Source organism: Ahaetulla prasina, chromosome 5, assembly GCF_028640845.1.
Source record: "Ahaetulla prasina isolate Xishuangbanna chromosome 5, ASM2864084v1, whole genome shotgun sequence".
NCBI classification, from domain to species: domain Eukaryota; kingdom Metazoa; phylum Chordata; class Lepidosauria; order Squamata; family Colubridae; genus Ahaetulla; species Ahaetulla prasina.
In genome coordinates this window covers 77,146,966-77,166,592 of record NC_080543.1, presented here as the reverse complement: position 1 = coordinate 77,166,592, position 19,627 = coordinate 77,146,966, and the positions used below count along the sequence as shown (strand labels likewise).

Here is a 19,627-nt window from a genome sequence, read left to right as displayed (position 1 = left end):
AGGTTAAATACTTAGGGGTTTATATTACATCGTCAAATGTGAAATTGTATAAGAATAACTATGAGGTTTTATGGCAAAAGTTCAGAAGGAGTTGATTGTTTGGAAAAATTGCAATTATCTTTGCTGGGAGAATAGCTGCTATTAAAATGAATGTTTTACCTAGATTTTTATTCCTCTTTCAGATGATACCAATAATTAAGAAAGATAAGAATCTTGAGGAATGGCAGAAGGAATTAATAAATTTATATGGGAAGGTAAAAAGCTAGGGTTAAAATGAAAATAATTCAAGATTCTCGGAAAGGGAGGTTTAAAATGCCCAATTTTAAATTATACTATGAAGCAGCTGCTCTCTGCAATAAGTGATTGGTTTAATTTAACGGAGGAAGAATTTTGAATATAGAAGGTTATGACTTGCTATATGGATGGCATGCATATTTAATTTATGACAAAAAGTGGATAAGGCCTTTAAAAATCATGTGTTAAGATCTGCTCTTCTGCGTGTTTGGAAAAATACTCTTATAAACTAAATTATAAGGTTCCTATATGGGCAAGTCCTAGACATACAATAGAGAATATAAATATACAACAGAATCAGGAAATGATTACATATAAAGATCTTTTGTATACTGAAAGAGGTAATTTGCAATTAAAATCTCTGCACGTACTAAAAGAAGAAGGGAAAAATTATACTTGGTTTCAATATGAGCAACTACGTGCTAGATGGAAGGAAGATCAGAAAATTGGTATAGAGCAGAACGAGGGAAATTTGGTAAAGCAAATTAGAAATCAGTCTCAGGAGCATATAAAGAGATTGTATAATGTGTTACTTGAAATAGATTCTGAAAGGGACTTGGTAAAGGACTGTATGATAAAGTGGGCACAAAATTTTCAGGAGCCATTATTATTGGAAACTTGGGAAAAAATTTGGGTTAGAAATGTTAAATTCACGCAGGCACAGAATCTGAGGGAAATTTTTTATAAAATGTTTTATAGATGGCATTTAGATCCTAAAAAATTATCGTGTATGTATCCAGATATGCAAGCAAAATGTTGGAGATGTAATTGTGATGATGCTACATATTTTCACATTTGGTGGACTTGTAAGGATATAAAGGCCTTTTGGATAAAAATTTGGTGGATCTTACAAAATGTTTTGAAAAAGAAGATAAAGTTCCTGCCGCAATTTTTTTTGTTGGGAATTATTACGGACTGTACAGTAATTGAGACTAAATTGATTTTAAATCTAATAACAGCAGCAAGATTACTAATAGGACAATACTGGAAGAAAAAAGAACTACCTACAATAGAAGAATGGATATTGAAAGTTGCCAATTTGGCTGAGATGGCGAAGATATCAGCCTTTTTGAAAGACAATACACAAGAAAGATACTTAAAGGAATGGAAAAAATGGATTGACTATATTCAAAGTAGATATCAGACTAAGAGTTATCAGATTGTTTTTGAATGATTATGATGTATTATTTTTGTTTGTTTTTGGGGGAAGTTAGGAATTGATGATTGTAGGGGTATAATTATGTTGGGACGAAAATTTTTTTAGCATATGTTTGTTTTATTTTTAACTATACCTTGTGCTCGTTCCGGGAAGTCGGGGGGGGGGAGGGGGGTTGTGAAGGGAGGGGGGAGGGGAGGTGGGGGGAAAGGGGGAAAAAAATTTCTGTAAAACTTTTTGAATAAAAAAAAAAAAGAACCCCTTTAAACAAATGTTCATGGAGCACTTCATTTATTAGCTGCATGAAAACTGCTGGGGCCCCTTGCAACCCAAATGGTATGACTTGGAAATGAAAGCAACCAAGGGGACAATTGAACGCCGTTTTCCATTCATCCCCTTCTTTTATGCGCACTCTGTAATACGCTTCCCATAAGTCCAGTTTGTTGAAGAACTTTCCTTTGGCCAAGTGGGCGACCATGTCCTTCATAAGAGGCATGGTGTATACATTTTCCACACACACCTAGTTGAGATTTCTATAATCTACTATTAAGCGAAAAGTGCCATCTTTCTTTTCCCGGAACATGACTGGGACTGCAACCCAAGGCCTAGCCGGTTGAATGAATCCTCGCTCCAAATTTTTAGCTTTAGTTCCATTTTCTCCACCACCTCGGGGCTCATGATACATCGGGTACACCCAGAGTCTAAGAGGGTTAGCATTTCCCCCTGCATTCCCGAGGATGGGACACACAGTTTTACTGGAATGGTAAAGGGCCCCCTTTCCAACTCACCAGGAGATCTTCGTCTGATTCCAAAGATAGCTCGCTGTCATCTGACCCAGAAGGAGTCCCAAGTTCCTCCTTGATGGGAGGACTGTTCTTGGTGACATCTGCTCCCCTCTTTGCGACCTCTCGCATTTTAGGTTCCGCCTACACCGTTGCTTTTCTGCAACTAGGGGTCGTCTTTGGCACCAGCTTTGCGCGACAATCAGCCGCTCGGTGGCCCTCCCTTCCACATCTGAAACAGCCTGTGGGTTTCTTCTTCTCACCTTCCGCTGCAGCAGAATCCTTGGCCGGTTCTCTGTGGAACTGAGTTGGGGTCTGCTTCCAAGCACGATCACTTCACAGGTGGTCCTTGGCTAGGTCGATCTCCATTTCTGCTGCCAGGGTGTACCAGCCATGCAAGGTAGTCGGGGATGCTTGGGCTCTGCACAACTTATATAAATCCCCGTTTAGGCCATCTTTATATATGTCCAAAAGAGCCACTTCCAACCACCCTCTCATGAGAGGCACCAGATCGCTGAACTCTTGTTTGTAGTCAGCCACTGGTCTCCTCCCTTGTCTGATGGACCTCATGTGAATCTTGGCCTTCTGCTCTGCCAAGGGGTTCTCAAATCTCATTCTCAGGGCTGCCATAAAGTGGTGGTAGTTCCTCGAGAGGGGAATTCTCTTGGTACAAGGACACGTACCAGGAAGCCGTCCTTCCACTCAAGACTTGGGTCACGCTTCTCACTTTAGAGGCTTCTGACAGATAATCTTCACCCCATTCTTGCATGTGGCTGTCCACCATAGCCTGGAATAACCCTAATTCCTTAGGGACTCCATCAAACTTCCCGGGAATTGCGGGAATTTTAGGTTTTATCCCTCTGCAAGGCAACATTTGTGCAGCAGGGGTCCCCCAGCCTCTTATCAAAATCTGCAGCCCCTGGAAAACGCAGCTCAGGCTCTCATTCCTCCAGAATTTCTCTGCTGTATGCTGCTCCCCCGGTGGCTGACAAAAATTCTGTTTCCACTTCTTCCCCCTCCCTCCAGGGATTCTGGGTGGGGACCTCATACCTTTCACGGTCTATCTGTCGCTCTATCACCTCACGATACAGTCTGACGGCTTCTGCGATTTGTAACTCATCCTTAATTAACTGTTCACGTTGCCAATCTGAGAGTTTCTTTTTCTGCTTATGTTTAGTAACTCCGGATTGTAGTTCCCCCGGGTCTGGAACTTTTCCAAAATCCAGTTTGGCCTTCTCCCATCTCTCCTCTATTTGTAGTTTCTCCAACCACTCTGCAGAAATTCCTGAATACTTGGGAGGGCCCGATGTGGCTGCCAAGCCTGCTCCCATCTCCTCCGGCTCATCTTCTGGGATTGGCTTTCTCCCCAGAAAAGATTCCTTATCAGCTCCTCTGGAATAGTCCTGGGATGAGATGTCTGCCAGCTGCTCATTATCAGCTCTGCATTCATGCTCCGACATCGTTAAGAAAAACTTTTCAGTCCCCTAGGTTGTGATCCTGGATGACTGATTTTTGGCAGTTCTGCTTAATGTCAGCTTGCATCAGATCAATGTTTAAGAAAATAAAGACCCAACTTCATCATTTTGAAGAAATTGGTAATTTTTACTAAACATGTCAGATTGCAAACGAAGCTAAGCCAGAACTGAAAGTATACTAAAACCACAGATGTCATATCCTCTCCTGAACCCTCCTCCCACTAGAGTTCAAACAGTTATAATCCAATGTCGTCTTCCTCCTTGGCCACGTGTAGTTTCACTTCCGATATTCTCCCTCTGTCAATCTTCTGGATGGAATGTGAAGCAGGCAACTCCCGTTACATTCACGCGCCAAATCAGTTCAAATGTCCGTTTGAAAGACTATCTCCCTCCCCCACACATGCAATGTCAGCCGAACGCTGGCAACAGTACAAACCTCCCCCCTCCTCCATAAATCATGTAAGACTTTCAGTAAGAAGAAAACCTTTAATGAAGTAATAAAACAGTAAAGCAGTCTAGTAGGAGAAATACACTTAAATAAAACGGAGGCTGACAGGGCCTCTGCCCCTTTCCATGTCCCATTCGCCAAAACACCATTTGTCCCAAGCAGTGGTGGGGTGCAAATTTTTTAACAATCGGTTCTTGGCCCTAATGACTGGCTGGGTGGGCGTGGCCAACTCGATGTCACGTACGTCGAGGAGTACTTCACCTTGCCCACTCTCTCATGACTGTGGGGATGCTGCAACGGTCTTAAGTGTGGAAAACAGTCATGTCACTTTTTTCAGTGCCCTTGTAACTTTGAATGGTCACTAAATGAACTGTTGTAAGTCAAGTATTACCTGTACAAAAATACAAAAAGCTTCTTTGCTTGCAAAAAGCTGTCCTAAATACCAGTCATTAGATTAGAAATGTGTTGTGACTCCGGCTCCTGAGCCTATCCTCATGGAGGAGGATGACTCTGAGAGTTAGAGGGAGGAGCCGACAAGGCCTCCCTCTCCAGGTTCCTCCTTTCTGGCAACGCCTCAGGTGCCAGCTGAAGGCCAGGAAGAAGGCGTGTCGGAGCCCCCACAGACAGAGGGTGAGGAGGATCAATTTTGGATTGATCCCAGGCAGCGTCGGAAGGAGAAGCGTGCACAGCAAAGGAAAAGGTGTGGCAGGCCCAGAGATTGCTGAGCCATACCCCACAGGGGATAAAAGCGGGTGGAGTTGCTCTGTAGCCCCTGTGACGGACATAAATCGGATTGGTTGTTTTTGAGTTAAGGCCTGGACTTTGTGAAGGAATTATTCTGTGAACTCTTGGCTGCCCCGGCAACGGCAAGTGGACTCCCGTCTCTGACAGTGATAAGGAACTTGGCAGGCATTTGAACTGTAGCTGCCAAGTCTTTTATCCATAAAGGAAATTCAGGTCGGTTGTAGAATAAATGAGTTAGATACTTGCTTCTGCGTTCTTCTATGAGGTGGGGAGGGGGACAGAACAAAAAGGGGGAATACACACTGAAGATCAATGAGTCACAGCGGTCATGGCCATTCTGTCTGAATACTTTCCTTTTCCTTAGCAATACCTGCAACCTGGAGTTACAAATCAGGCAGGTTGCCAGGGCACATTGAGGAATTAAAATAGTTAAAATACAAGGATAACTATCAATAGCCAAGTTACTCTTGCTCATAAAGTGAAACCCTTTAGCAGAGAGGTCATTTAAGCTCTCCAGAAAGTGGGTGGGCATATTTGGGCTACAAAATACAGAGCTAAAGAGACAAATTAACAAATTAACATCTTGAGTAAAAGTTAATTCCATTCTTCCTTTGTTCAGACCTTTCTATAATGTTCCATGTTACTATGGCACTACATGATACATAGTACATACTACAATGTGCCATGTTACTATGCCATATTATCATGAGAGAAAACTAAAACAAACTGGAAGAAGGATCCACTTATTATCAGTAGCAATCATGTGTCTTGCCCACTCCGAAACAATGCAAGAGAATTCTGTCCCAAAAGTGCTTTTTTCAAGAGGCAGCTGGACTTTCTGGAAACAAAGAAAGTCCAGTTGCCTCTTGAAAAAAGCACCTTTGGAACAACCATGACCTGGATGACTGAAGAATCCGCATAAAAAAGACTCCATTAGATCCATCTGCACCACTTAAAGATACCAGCTGGTCTCACTCACCTCACAAGATATCCTTAAGTAATTATCCAGATTTAAGGAAAGATCACATGCCCCCAGAAAGGCAGTAAAAAAATCAGACAGAATGCCAAGCTTGCATCCTGCCTCTCAGCCATTTCTTCCATGGCTATGCCAACCCTTCTGTAAATAGCTGTTCCAGCTGTGTTGGAAGTATACTCCAAAAAGCTTAAAACAACCCTTTAACAATCTTTAAGAAAGTCAAGACCCAGGTATAAAAGCCAATCATGTGGTGACTTCCTTCCTGCTGCTGCGGTGAAGCCAGTTGGGTTTGGTTGGAAGGTGGGGAGGGGTGGGGGAGGGAGGAAGGAAGAAAGGAAGGAGAAAAGAAAGAAAGAGGAAGGGAGGGACGGAAGGGAAGGGAAAGTGAATGAGATATGGAGGGAGGGAGGGAGGGAGGGAGGGAGGGAGGGAGGGAGGGAGGGAGGGAGGGAGGGAGAGAGAGAGAGAGAGAGAGAGAGAGAGAGAGAGAGAGAGAGAAAGGAGAGGAAAGAAGGACTACAAACCCAGGCATTAAATGCAGCTTCAGAAGACGCTTTGAAACAGCACAACAATCCAGAGCTGGAAGGGACCTCAGAGGTCATCTAGTCCAACCCGTCCAACCCCAAAATGTTGGGCTCAGTTGTGGACCATCTTTCCAAGTTGAGGACCATCTTTCTCCCTCTGCATGGCAGCCTTGTCCTAGTAAACTCCTTCCCTTTTCTGGGAATTTTCCTCTAGAGGCAGCAAAATAATGGCAGCCAGATGATATAAGGTCTCCTGCTCAAGCAGGGGGTTGGACTAGATGACCTCCTAGGTCCTTTCCAGCCCTGGATTGCTGTCCTGTGTCAAAGAATCTTCTGAAGCTGCGTCTAGTGCCAGGGTTTATGGTCCTTCCTTCCTCTCCTTTTTCTCTCTCTCTTCCTCCCTTCCTCCATCCATCCATCCATCTATCATTCACTTTCCCTTCCTTCCTTCCCTCCCTTTCTTTCTTTTTCTTTCCCTTCCTTCTCTTCCTCTTTATCTGCCTTTTCTTCCTTTCTTTTTCTTCCTTATTTTCCCTCTTTTTTGCCTTTCCCTTTTCTTTTTCTTTCTTTCTCTTTCTTTCCCTTCCTTCTCTTCCTCTTTCTTATTTATCTGCCCCTTTTCTTCCTTTCCTTTTCTTCCTTTCCCTCTTTTTTCTTGCCTTTCCCCTTTCTTTTTCTTTCTTTCTTTCTTCCTTCCTTCCTTTCACTTTCCTTTCCCTCCCTCCTTTCTTTCTTCTTTTTTTCTTTCTCTCTTCCCTTTTAACCAAACCAAGCCGGCCTCACCGCAGCAGCGTAGGAGGGGTCCGCACACACATGGCAGCCAGGAAGGAAGTTGCCACCTGATTGGATGGCGGCTAACTGTCCCATGCATGGGGACATGGGACGGACAGGTGGAGGCCCATTGGTCAGGTGAATGGGCGGGGGAGGGCCAGCCAAGGAGGAAAGCTGGAGTTAAATGGGCAAAGGCAGAAGCTCGGAAGAGGTGCAGCCAAGGGTAGGAGACCGAAGGTCCCATTCCGTCTACAAATACATACAACATACATTTCCTACCTTAGCATTCAGATCTTGCAAAATGTCACCTAGTAAATCATCTTTAGAGAGATCAATTGCTTTCTGCAAAGGAAAATATAGGTTTTCCATGAACTTTTGAAGATTTTCCAAACCCGTTCAAGATAAGCAATGATATACTTTACCTTAATTTCAGAAAACAAGAAATAATTAATAGGGAGTTGACTGTAAGATCGGTGGCGTTATAAATGTTTTAAATAAATAAATAAAATGGAAAAAACTTGAGAGAACAATATACAATTTCAAACTATATATTTTATGCAAATTAAAACTTACATCAGCATTTTTCTTGCCAGTATTAACCATGAACATGGATTTAATAGTGTTTGGCTTTGATACCAGTGTCTTCTTCAATTTGTTTTTGTCATATGTGGAAGCTGTATCTTTTCTTCCTGGTAATAATAAAAAAATTAAAACATTGAAATCTATTCATCAGGAATCATTTTTAAAAAATCTAAAACCAATCTTGAGTGCAATGTTAAATCATAGTGTAGTGTTGCAAATACGGACTGAGGCTTCTCTTACTTCCATTCTATTGGTTATTAAGCACTTATGCAGCACTTATGTTTTTGTCACCACTGTACAAATACTGAACAATAAAATCTGTGCCCTGTACCTTCTTTGTCATCTAACTGATCTTGAACAAAAAGTAATGGGAATGGGAATGGAAAAGGAACAATCTGCCATTATGTTCTTTCTGACAGGCAAAGCAGCAAGACATCTAAGGATTCATTATTCCCAGGCCAAATCATGAGAATGAATTTCCAGCACCTCACAAACTAAACCTCCCTCCTCAAAATGCTTGGTAGAATAATGTGAAAGGGTCTGTGGATGAGGACAAAATGCATACAAGAGAATAACTATTGCAAAAAAAGAGGAAAAGGAGTTGCAAAATATGTAATCAAATAGAACTAGAGGAAAATGAACAGTTTTTCAGGACTTCCGGCGGCTTCCGTCTTCCCCGGAGGATGCCTGAAAAGGCGCCCCGAACCGAGATCCTGTAAAAGCTGGTGAAACAGCGAAGAACAGCTGTTAGCCAGCTTCAAAGCTTTCTCTGGGTGAAAGAGAATAGCGAAGAGCAGCTGGAGAGCAGAAGATTGCCCCAGGGGCTCTGCTTTGTTATGCGGAGCCTTGGAGGGGAGCCTGCCTAACCCAGCCCTGCTCCGGACTCGGCTCGATCCTGCTAATTAGGCAGGACAAGAGGAAGACGTCCACCTCTGCTCAATTGATTCTGTTTTGAATGCTGGATGCAGACAGGACAAATATAAGTGATCGATTACTGGGGAAGCAAGAAGAGAGCTGACTTCTACTTCTTTCAAAAAAAGGAAAAAACTTTTTCTCACTTTAAATTAGTGAAGGAAAAATTGGCGTCTGAGAGGAAGTGGATTGGGGGTTGCTTGTGAGAGAAAGCGAAGTTCGTCTTTGTGGATTTTAGCTGAATTGAAGCTCTCCATAGGAAGCAAGGTGAAAGTTTTTATTTTACAACTTTAATTTGAGACTTCATTTAAATTAGAATGGCTTCTAAGCCACCTAAAGTCCCCATATCGAGGAGGGGGTCTGAATCTAACCTGGAAGAACAGAACAGAGTTTCTGAAGAAAGGTTTAAGGAACTTATGAATAATATTTATGAGGTGAAGGACCAGCTTAGAGAGGAAATTAAAGAGAATAATAAACAAATTAGAGAAGATTTATTGATGGCATTTCAAGGTTTGGCAAAGAATTTGGAAGTAATAGAAGATAAAGTTGAAGAAATTAGCCAAACAAATCAGTATTTGGAAAATATAACTGCAAAATAAAGTGGATAAAAATGAAGATCATGTGGTAGTGTTACAACATAGGGCGATGGAGAAGGCTTTGAGAATTAGGGGCCTTCAAGAACAGAAGGAAGAAGATCTTAAAAAGGTTATTTCAGAAGCTCTAGCTGAAATGTTAGGATTGGACCCTCAAGATGTTCCTTTTCAAATTGATAAGGCATATAGAGTTAATTCATGGGTAGCGAGGCAGAAAAAGCTCCCAAGAGACATTGTAATTTACTTTTTGACCACCACAATGAGAAATCAGATTTTGCAAGTTACATACCAAAAGAAATTACAAATAGGAGAACAGGAGGTGTTGGTCCTGAAAGAGATTCCTGCTAAAATGTTAAAGGATAGGAGGGATTTTAGATTTTTTACACAAGAGCTCAAGGAACTTCAGATTCAATACAGATGGGAGGTGCCAATTGGTTTAACAGTGTTTTTTCAGGGTAGGAGATACTGAATTGATACAGAGCTTAAAGCAAAAGATTTTCTTTTTAATGTGTTGAAAGTGGATGTAAATAAAAGTGGATAAAAGTCTTCAAGAGGGACAAATGAGAGAGGAGGTTGAAACAGCACCTGTGAGGTCATTATCTCAAGAACAACCTCAAGAACAAAGAAGACAAGGGGAGCTATTAGGCGTAAGGAGAAAGAGGAACAACTACAAAGAAAAGAACGGGATATTACTTCTGAAGCCGTGGGAGGAGCTAGGCTGAAGAGTGAGTTTTCAGCTGATTGCTCAAAGGCTTCGAGAAGCCAGTGATGGCAAATAAATTCTTGACATGGAATGTTAATGGTTTGAACTCAGCACAGAAAAGAAGAAAAATATTTCATCATTTGAAACAATTTAAAAATGATGTGATTTGTTTGCAAGAGACACATATTAAATTATCAGATCAGAAATATTTGATTAATTCAAAATTAGGTAAACATTTTGTTTCTTCATCTCCGAATAAGAAAAATGGTATATAGCGATATATTTGAAATTAAATATACCAGCTAAATTAATCGAAGCGGATACTCAAGGAAGATATATAGCTATTGAATTGGTATTAGAAGGAAAAAAGACACTTTTGATTGGTATTTACGCACCTAATCAAGAAAAAATTTATAAATTGTTACATGAAAATTTGACTTCTTGGGATTATAAAACGTTTATTATATTAGGAGATTTGAATGGTGTAATGGATATTAAAAAAGACAAAAAAACTCTTTCTAAGAAAATTCCTACGCATGCAAGATTGCCCAAATCTTGTTTTGAGATGATGGAAGATCTTGAGTTGAGAGATATTTGGAGAATACAGAATTTTGAAGATAGAGATTACACTTATTTTTCAGAATGACATCAATCTTTTTCACGTATTGATTTTGTATTAATTAGTAATGACTTGCTTTCTAGGGTTAAGAAAATGAAGATATTTCAAAGATGTTTAACTGATCATAGTCCAGTATGGATGGAATTGCAACAAGAAGGAGGCAGAAGATCATGGAGAATAAATGAGAATTTGTTTAAATATGAGTATAATGTAAATCAATGTAAAAAACAAATGAAAGAATTTTTTGATTATAATTTGAATAGGGGAACATCAATAGAAATGGTTTGGGACGCAAGTAAGGCCTTTATGAAAGGAATCCTAATATATATGAACAATAGACAAAGGAGAAAACTACAAAAACAGCGTAGGTATTTAGAAGAGGAAATTCAGAGGAAACAACAATTATTGTACATAACCCATATGATTCAAAAACTAGGGATGCAATAAAGACAAAAGAAAGAAAATGAACAGTTTTGAAGGTAAGATGTTTTGGAAGTGGGTAAAGAAAGTTAAACAATTATTCTGCCAGAGTAGATAAAAATAAAAAATAATGAAATTGTATGGGATGAAACTAAAACACAGGAATCTAGGAAGAAACATTCTAGATATCAATAGATATAACAGCATTATGCTGAGGGCAGAATTGAAACAGGTATTACATTACTGTACAATAGAATACTGATGTAATGAAAGGTATAAAATGCTGCAGAATAGTATGACTACATATTTAGATGATATTAGAGAAATATTAAAATATGGATGCAGTTTGCTTATGGAGTGGCTGTATGTTGTAAATCTGGATGCTACATACAGTACGAGCAATACACTGCGTGCACAATTATTAGGCAAGTTGTATTTTGGAGGATTAATTTCATTATTGAAAAACTATAGTGCTCTTGGTCAATCCAAAAACCGCAAACCTGAATATTTAAGAAAGAAAAAGTGAGATTTTGGCTTTCCTAGGAGAATATCTATGTGTAAACAATTAGTGGGCAACTAAGAGTGCACCTAAATGAAAAATGAAAAACTGCCCATCTCACTCGTTTATTTGCATCTGTTAAAGTGAGAATAATAAACAAACAACTCAAAATGTACAAATAAACATTTCTGACATTTCAAAAAAAATAATCAGTGATCAATATAGCCAGCCTTCTTTTCAATAAGTCATAAGCCTTCCATTCATGGAGTCCATCACTTTCTTGATCTATTGACAGTGAACTTTTTGTGCAGTAGCAACCACAGCCTCCCAGACACTGTTCAGAGGTGTACTGTTTTCCTTCACTGTAAATCTCCCATTTAAGATAGACCCACAAATACTCAATAGGGTTTAAGTCAAGTGAGGAAGGAGGCCATGTCATTATTCTTTTATCGTTAAGGTATTTACTGGAATGGAGTGGAATACTTTGATCCATGTGATGGAGCACTGTCCTGCATAAAAATCATAGTCTTCTTGAAAGATGACGGCCTTGGACCTGATTCAAGTAACTGATGGCCCTACACACATCGGGGGAGGCGCGCTAGATTTGATTTTTATCTCTGGTCAGTGGGTAAATGATCTGGATTTAGGAGATATAGTGAAAGAACCGTTGTCATGGTCAGATCATTTTCTCCTTCGCCTAGACTTTCGAACCGCTGCTCACCACCGCAGGGAGACGGAGCCGATGCGTTGGTTCCGTCCCAGGCGCCTGATGGACCGGAGAGGTTCCTGGCGGAGCTTGGGCGTTTCCTGAGGATCTTACCCACGGCACGACTGAAGAACTAGTTGCGGCTTGGGAACGGGCGCGGCTGGGGCTTTGGACCGTGTCGCGCCTTTGCGGCCTCTGACCCGGCGCAGATCTCAATTGGCTCCTGGTTCTCCGGGAGCTGAGAGAGATGAACGCCGGAGAAGGCGCCTAGAGAGTGTTTGGAGGTCCAGCCGTTCCGAGGCTGATCGGACACTAGTGAGGTCCTTTACTAGGACCTACCTAGTGGCAATGAGGAGGCGAAACGTTCCTCGTTTCCACCCTCATTGCATCGGCAGATAACCGCCCGGCCGCCCTGTTTGGTGACCCGTTCCTCCTTCAACAGGAGGGACGGATGACCCCTGCAGGGACGAGCTGAGGAGTTTAACGGTTATCTATCGATAAAATCGTTCAACCGTGATGGTTTGGATCATGATTGCGATGATTCAGCCGAGGCGGCAGAGACTCGTCTTGTTGAGGTTATTTGGGATGAGTTTGAGTCTGTGGCTCTCGGGGCGTGGACAGGTTGCTGGGGAGGTTGAATGCAACTTCCTGTCTACTGGACCCGTGCCCTTCCTGGTTAGTACTGGCTGCTCAGGAAGTGACACGAGGCTGGCTCCAGGGGATTATAAATGCTTCTTTGGTTGAAGGGGTTTTCCCCACCGCCTTGAAGGAGGCGGTGGTGAGACCTCTCCTGAAGAAGCCTTCCCTGGACCCAGCTATTTTGGGTAATTATCGTCCAGTCTCAACCTTCGCTTTTAGCGAAGGTTGTAGAAAATGTGGTTGCATGGCAGCTTCCCCGGCACCTGGAGGAAGCTGTCTATCTAGACCCGTTCCAGTCCGGCTTCCGACCCGGTTACAGCACGGAGACGGCTTTGGTCGCGTTGGTAGATGACCTCTGGAGGGCCAGGGACAGGGGTTGTTCCTCTGCCTTGGTCCTATTAGACCTCTCAGCGGCTTTTGATACCATCGACCATGGTATCTTGCTGCGCCGGTTGGAGGGGTTGGGAGTGGGAGGCACCGTTTATCGGTGGTTCTCCTCCTATCTCTCCGACCGGCCGCAGACGGTGTTGACAGGGGGGCAGAGGTCGTCCTCGAGGTGCCTCACTTGTGGGGTACCGCAGGGGTCGATTCTCTCGCCTACCCTGTTCAACATCTATATGAAGCCGCTGGGTGAGGTCATCAGTGGTTTGGGTGAGTTATCATCTGTCGCTGATGATACTCAGCTGTACTTTTCACCCGGACCACCCCAATGAAGCGGTCGAAGTGCTGTCCCGGTGCCTGGAAGCCGTACGGGTCTGGAGGGGGAGAAACAGACTCAAGCTCAATCCCTCCAAGACGGAGTGGCTGTGGATGCCGGCACCCCGGTACAGTCAGCTGCACCCGCAGCTGACTGTTGAAGCGAGTTAGTGGCCCCAAAGGAGGTGGTTCGCAACTTGGGTGTCCTCCTGGATGGTCGGCTGTCCTTTGATGAACATCTGGCGGCCGTCACCAGGAGGGCCTTTACCAAGTTTGCTTGGTTGCCAGTTCGTCCCTTCCTTGACCGGGATGCCTTATGCACGGTCACTCACGCTCTGGTTACGTCTCGGCTGGATTATTGCAATGCTCTCTACATGGGGCTGCCCTTGAGGTGCACCCGGAGGCTACAGTTAGTCAGAATGCAGCTGCGCGGTGGTAGGGAGCCGTTCCTGGCTCCCATGTAACACCACTGCTCCGTAGTCTGCACTGGCTTCCTGTGGTCTTTCGGGTGCGCTTCAAGATTCTGGTTACCACCTTTAAAGCGCTCCATGGCTTAGGACCCGGTACTTACGAGACCGCCTGCTGCTACCTTATGCCTCCCACCGACCCGTCGCTCTCACAGAGGGCCTTCTCAGGGTGCCGTCCGCCAAACAATGTCGGCTGGCGGCCCCAGGAGTAGGGCCTTCTCTGTGGGAGCACCAACACTCTGGAGCGAACTCCCCTGGCTTCGTCAAGTGCCTGATCTTGGACCTTCGTCGTGAGCTTAAAACATATTTATTCATTCAAGCAGGACTGGCATAAATAGCTGTTTTAAATTGGGGTTTTAATAATATTTTAAATTTTTAAATGTTTTAATAATCGGCCACATAGTAATAGTTCTTTTTAAATTCTTTTAATTGTATATATTCCGTGTTTTATTTTGGCTGTACACCGCCCTGAGTCCTTCGGGAGAAGGGCGGTATAGAAATTTAATAAAATAAATAAAATAAATAAAGATGCAGACTTTTTCCTGTACCACTGCTTGAAGAAAGTGTCTTCTAAAAATTGGCAGGAGGATTGGGAGTTGAGTCGGTCTTCAATCCAAAAAGGTCCAACTAGCTCATCTTTCATAATACCAGCCATTCCAGTACCCCACTTCCATCTTGCTGGAGTCTGAGTCAAAGTGGAGCTCTGTGCCTATTACTGATCCAGCCACAGGCCCATCCATCTGGTCCGTCAGGAGTCACTGTCATCTCATCTGTATTTTGAAAAATCTGTCTTCAGATATTTTTTGGGCCCAGTCTTGCCGTTTCAACTTATGTGTCTTGTTCAGTGGTGGTCGGGTTTCAGCCTTCCGGATCTTGGCCATGTCTGAGCATTGAACACCTTGTACTCCAGGTAGCTTGAAGTTCTGGAATATAACAGCACTGGAGGATAATGGGTTCCTGGTAGCTTCATGTTTGATTCTTCCTAAATCTTTAGCAGTTAATGTGTGTCTTCTTTTCTCAACACATTTCTTGTGACCTTGTTAACTATCTGCAACAAAATGTTTGATGGTTCTGTGATCATGTTCCAATATCTCAGCAATTTTAAGACACTGCCTCCCTTTGAAAGACTTTTTACAATGTTTGACTTTTCAGAGTCAGTTAAATCTCTTTCTTTGGCCCATTTTGCCTGAGGAAAAGAAGTTGCCTAATAATTATGAAAACCTTGATATAGGGTGTTGATTTCCTCAGGCCACATTCCTCAGGCCTCCCTCATTGCACTAATACACAATTTGGTTTGCATGGTTTCTAGCAAGTTTTTCTTTGCAAGGATTCCTGTTTGTGCCCCATAAAGAATTTGCGCCAATGTTTTGTCCTCAAAAAGTTTTAAGGCCGCAGGTACTAATTGACCTCCGCCTGTATAAAAGAAATGTTTAATTGCATTTGAGGACCTATTGGCTGCTTGCAATGTCTGCTCCAGGTGTGCCTTCCATGTCCCTTGCGAGTGGAAGACCACCCCAAGGTATCTAAACGTCCTAACCTGTTCCAATCTGTGTCCTTCAACTTTCCAGAGTCTTGTCTGGGTCTTTTAGCAAAAACTAAAATTTTTGATTTATCAAAGTTAAGGACCAACTTGTTCTGTCTATAAAAGCCAAGTGTTGCCCTAATTTCTCTCTTCAGACCTATGGGAGTTAATGTCTAAATGGGACCCAAGTAGCTGTTTTCCCTCCCTGGTGTCATAGATGTATGAGTGCTGCCAGCATTGCTACAGAGGTTGAAGGAGTGAGGGTTCAGCCTGTCAGTGCTCAGACCATACGTCGCACGCTGCATCAAATTGGTCTGCATGGCTGTCGTCCCAGAAGGAAGCCTCTTCTAAAGATGATGCACAAGAAAGCCCACAAATGATTTGCTGCAGACAAGTAGACTTAGGACATGGATTCCTGGAACCATGTCCTGTGGTCCAATGAGACCAATATAAACTTATTTGGTTCAGATGGTGTCAAGCGTATGTGGCAGTAACCAGGTGAGAAGTACAAAGACAAGTGTGTCTTGCCTACAGTCAAGCATGGTGGTGGGAATGTCATGGTCTGGGGCTGCATGAGTGCTGCCGGTACTGGGGAGCTACAGTTCATTGAGGGAACCATGAAAGCCAACATGTACTGTGACATACTGAAGCAGAGCATGATCCCCTCCCTTCGGAGACTGGGCTGCAGGGCAGTATTCCAACATGATAACAACCCCAAACACACCTCCAAAACGACCACTGCCTTGCTAAAGAAGCTGAGGATAAAGGTGATGGACTGCCCAAGCAGACCTAAACCCTACTGAGCATCTGTGGAGCATCCTGAAACGGAAGGTGGAGGTGCACAAGGTCTCTAACATCCACCAGCTTCATGACATCATCATGGAGGAATGGAAGAGGACTCCAGTGGCAACCTGTGAAGCTCTGGTGAACTCTATGCCCAAGAGGGTTAAGGCAGTACTGGAAAATAATGGTGGCCACACAAAATATTGACACTTTGGGCCCCGTTTGGACATTATCACTTAGGGGTGTACTCATTTTTGTTGCCAGCAGTTTAGATATTAATGGCTGTGTGTTGCATTATTTTGAGGGGACAGCATATTTACACTGTTATACAAGCTATATACTCTCTACTTTACATTGTAGTAAAATGTCATTTCTTCAGTGTTGTCACATGAAAAGATATACTTAAATATTTATAAAATGTGAGGGGCTGTACTCCTGTGACATACTGTATATTGGAGAAAGTTGCTGAAAAAAATGTACTCACGTTTCTCGTCAGAATTAAGAGCATCGTCTTCTAAGTCTTCATCAAAAATTTCCCTGCCATCTTCTACATAACCAACCCCATCTATGAAAAAATGTCACTCTTTACAACCAAGTCACTATATTTATATTTTGCATTAAAAGTTATACTTAGGAAGGCAAATTAATCCAGGTTCACTCAATTTTTCCATCATTTTGCAGTGATAAAATAACAAACCTGTGGTTTTTCAAACTAAACTACAATTACTATTTTCCATAACCACTCAGCAGACTGGCTGTGATAATGGTTAGATGGCTGGGATAGTTTAGGGAGATCCATGTTCCAATTTCTTAAGTTATCTTTCACTAATCACTATCATCAGTCTATCTAAAAGGCTTGTTTTAAAGATAAAATTAAAAATGAAATAATATATATTCTTAGAAGATGCTAAACTGTAAAATACAAAGATACAAATGCATTTTATAATCTATTGGCTCACTCTCACAAATAAAAATCAACCTGTAATTTCTAATTCTTGACATTTCTCATATTCTTGACATTGCACAGTACATAATATTAGAAGAAATTATTTACTTTCTGTTAACCATCTTAAAATGTAGACACAAATGACTTGGTAGCTGATAACTTAGAAAAAAAACCTTGGCTGCAGCACAACCAGCTATAAAAATCATGCCAAATAAGCAGGCGATGTAGTCATTAAGCAAATCAGATAGTCATTACATTAATCCAGCTTCTCCGAATAACTTGTTTGTTGGAAGACCCATGAGAAGATCAAAAATAGTGATCATATGACCCCGGATGCTGCAACCATCATAAATACATACTCATTGCTAGCACTTGAATTTTGATCACATGACTGTGGGGACGCTGCAACAGTCATAAGTGTGAGGACTGATTGTAAGTCACTTTTTTCAGCACTGTTGCAACTTCAAATAGTTGCTAAATGAATGGTTGCAAATTTAAGATCTACCAGTAGTTACAGTTTTTTCTATTATTATAAGAAATATTCACTTATTTTAGATTTCTTTAAAAAATTTAATGACAAGAGGCTAAACCAATTGTTCTCTCACTATGCCTGTTTTGAGAGAATTCTTCCTTTGTTCTTAATATTACAGTTGAGGTATCAGAACAGTAACCAGAATAACAGATTCAGGCAGTGTTGTTATATAAATCAAATTGAATCCATTGCCAGAACAACAGCTCAGTTAATGCCACTAACTGATATTCATTAGCTTCCCTTTAGATCTGCAGAAGAGATTCAGGCAAATTCTATAAAGCAGTTATTTTTAAAAATAACAAAGTTTGTTTAAATCACACTGCCAGAAAATGAATGGAAAAACAGTTTTAGTATCAGCCCAAAGATTTAAAAAAACCAATTTTACAAACCATCATCCACAATCCAGTCATCATCCTGGCGTTCTCTGACAATCTTAGAATATTGTTCTTCATCAATTTCTTCATAAATGCCTGTAAATTCCTCAACCTACAAAAAGAAAATAATTACAACTTTTTAAAAAACAACAAAGAAAGTAAGATTTTGATATTCTGACATTACTGGGATATTTATTGAAATAGATATGCCTAACCAAGCTGCAGCAACTTTTTGACCTTCGCTGATCTCAGAAGCTAAATAGAATACCAGTTCCTAAAACTGAGTTAACAAATAAATGTAGATAAATTCTCATAAAAAATGTGTGTGGACACATTCACTCACAAAACAATATGGTAATTACATATCTACATTGATTAAAAAAAGAAAACTGAAATTACAGCAACTTTTTAGTTACCTCGTATTTTATTTTCTCACCAGTCTTTGCCTTCTTCAGCTGTTCTAGAGCTTCTTGCCTTCCTTTTTTAGATTTTTTCTCACGACGCAAACGTGAAGATGCAAGATTTGCAGTGTTTGTTGTTTCTGAAAAACAGAATTGATAACGTATTAAAAACAGCATGTGGGAATGTAACTAACAGAGACACACACAAGGTCAAAACTGATAATAAATATCAGTGTCAATGAAAGATAAAAGATGTTGATTAGAATTCTACCCATTGAAACTACAAATGAACAAAATGCTGTGCATTAACATATGTAGTAACTTTGTTTAAATTATATATACTGTTTCTTATTTTATAGAAAAATCAAATAAAAATGTACCAAAGACTGCAATTGCATACGATAAAACTAATTAATATCAAATCTTAAATTTAAAAAGGAAATGCTCTGTAAAAGGAAGTATTTCAGTCTCTCAATAAATCTTTGAATATTGAATAAATAAGATTGAATAAATATTCAATCTTAATTGAATATATTTTGTAATTAAATGTATTAAGATACTATTTTTTGCACTTTTTCAGAATTCTTTTTCTACAAGTCTACAGAAGATTAAAGATCTTGTGGGAAGAAATACCCATCTGGTTCAGTTCCAAGCTGGGAAAAAAGCACTGGAGACAAAATGGAGGCTGAAGGCTGATTGGAAAGAGGGTCCATTTATTGATGAACAGGACATGTTTGTGATCCTGATGCAGCTAACCAAAATAAGTTGAGAGTGAGGTGTTTTTATACCTACTCTTGTGTTTTGCACTTGAGCTTCCTGTTCCTGTGCAATAACATGTATTCTATTCGCTGTTGTCAGACTCCCATGTGGTCATGTAGGGGTTATGTAGGGGTCTATATACTCTATAGGGAAAGTACAAACATTTGGTCGATATTTCTGAGGGTGATGCAATGCAATGTCTGAAAGGATGCTGGGTAATTCCTATTGTGGCTTAATGGCTCTGTCCTGGTTCGGCTCTTGGGTCAGGGTATTTGCTTATGAATAGTTATCTAGTTTTCAAAAA

At 41.3% G+C, this 19,627-nt stretch overlaps 1 protein-coding gene across 5 annotated transcripts in view; it reads right to left on the bottom strand.

Moving 5' to 3' along the window:
* Positions 1–19,627, bottom strand: part of POLA1 (DNA polymerase alpha 1, catalytic subunit) — a 606,439-nt gene that overhangs the window by 571,033 nt on the left and 15,779 nt on the right. For all 5 annotated transcript variants that reach the window (XM_058186076.1, XM_058186077.1, XM_058186080.1 and 2 more), the window contains exons 2-6: positions 18,580–18,704; positions 18,179–18,275; positions 16,796–16,876; positions 7,744–7,859; positions 7,450–7,512 (exon numbers count right to left, since the gene is read on the bottom strand). In XM_058186076.1, coding sequence (XP_058042059.1) covers positions 7,450–7,512; positions 7,744–7,859; positions 16,796–16,876; positions 18,179–18,275; positions 18,580–18,704 — 482 coding nt within the window. The remainder of the gene's footprint in view (positions 1–7,449; positions 7,513–7,743; positions 7,860–16,795; positions 16,877–18,178; positions 18,276–18,579; positions 18,705–19,627) is intronic.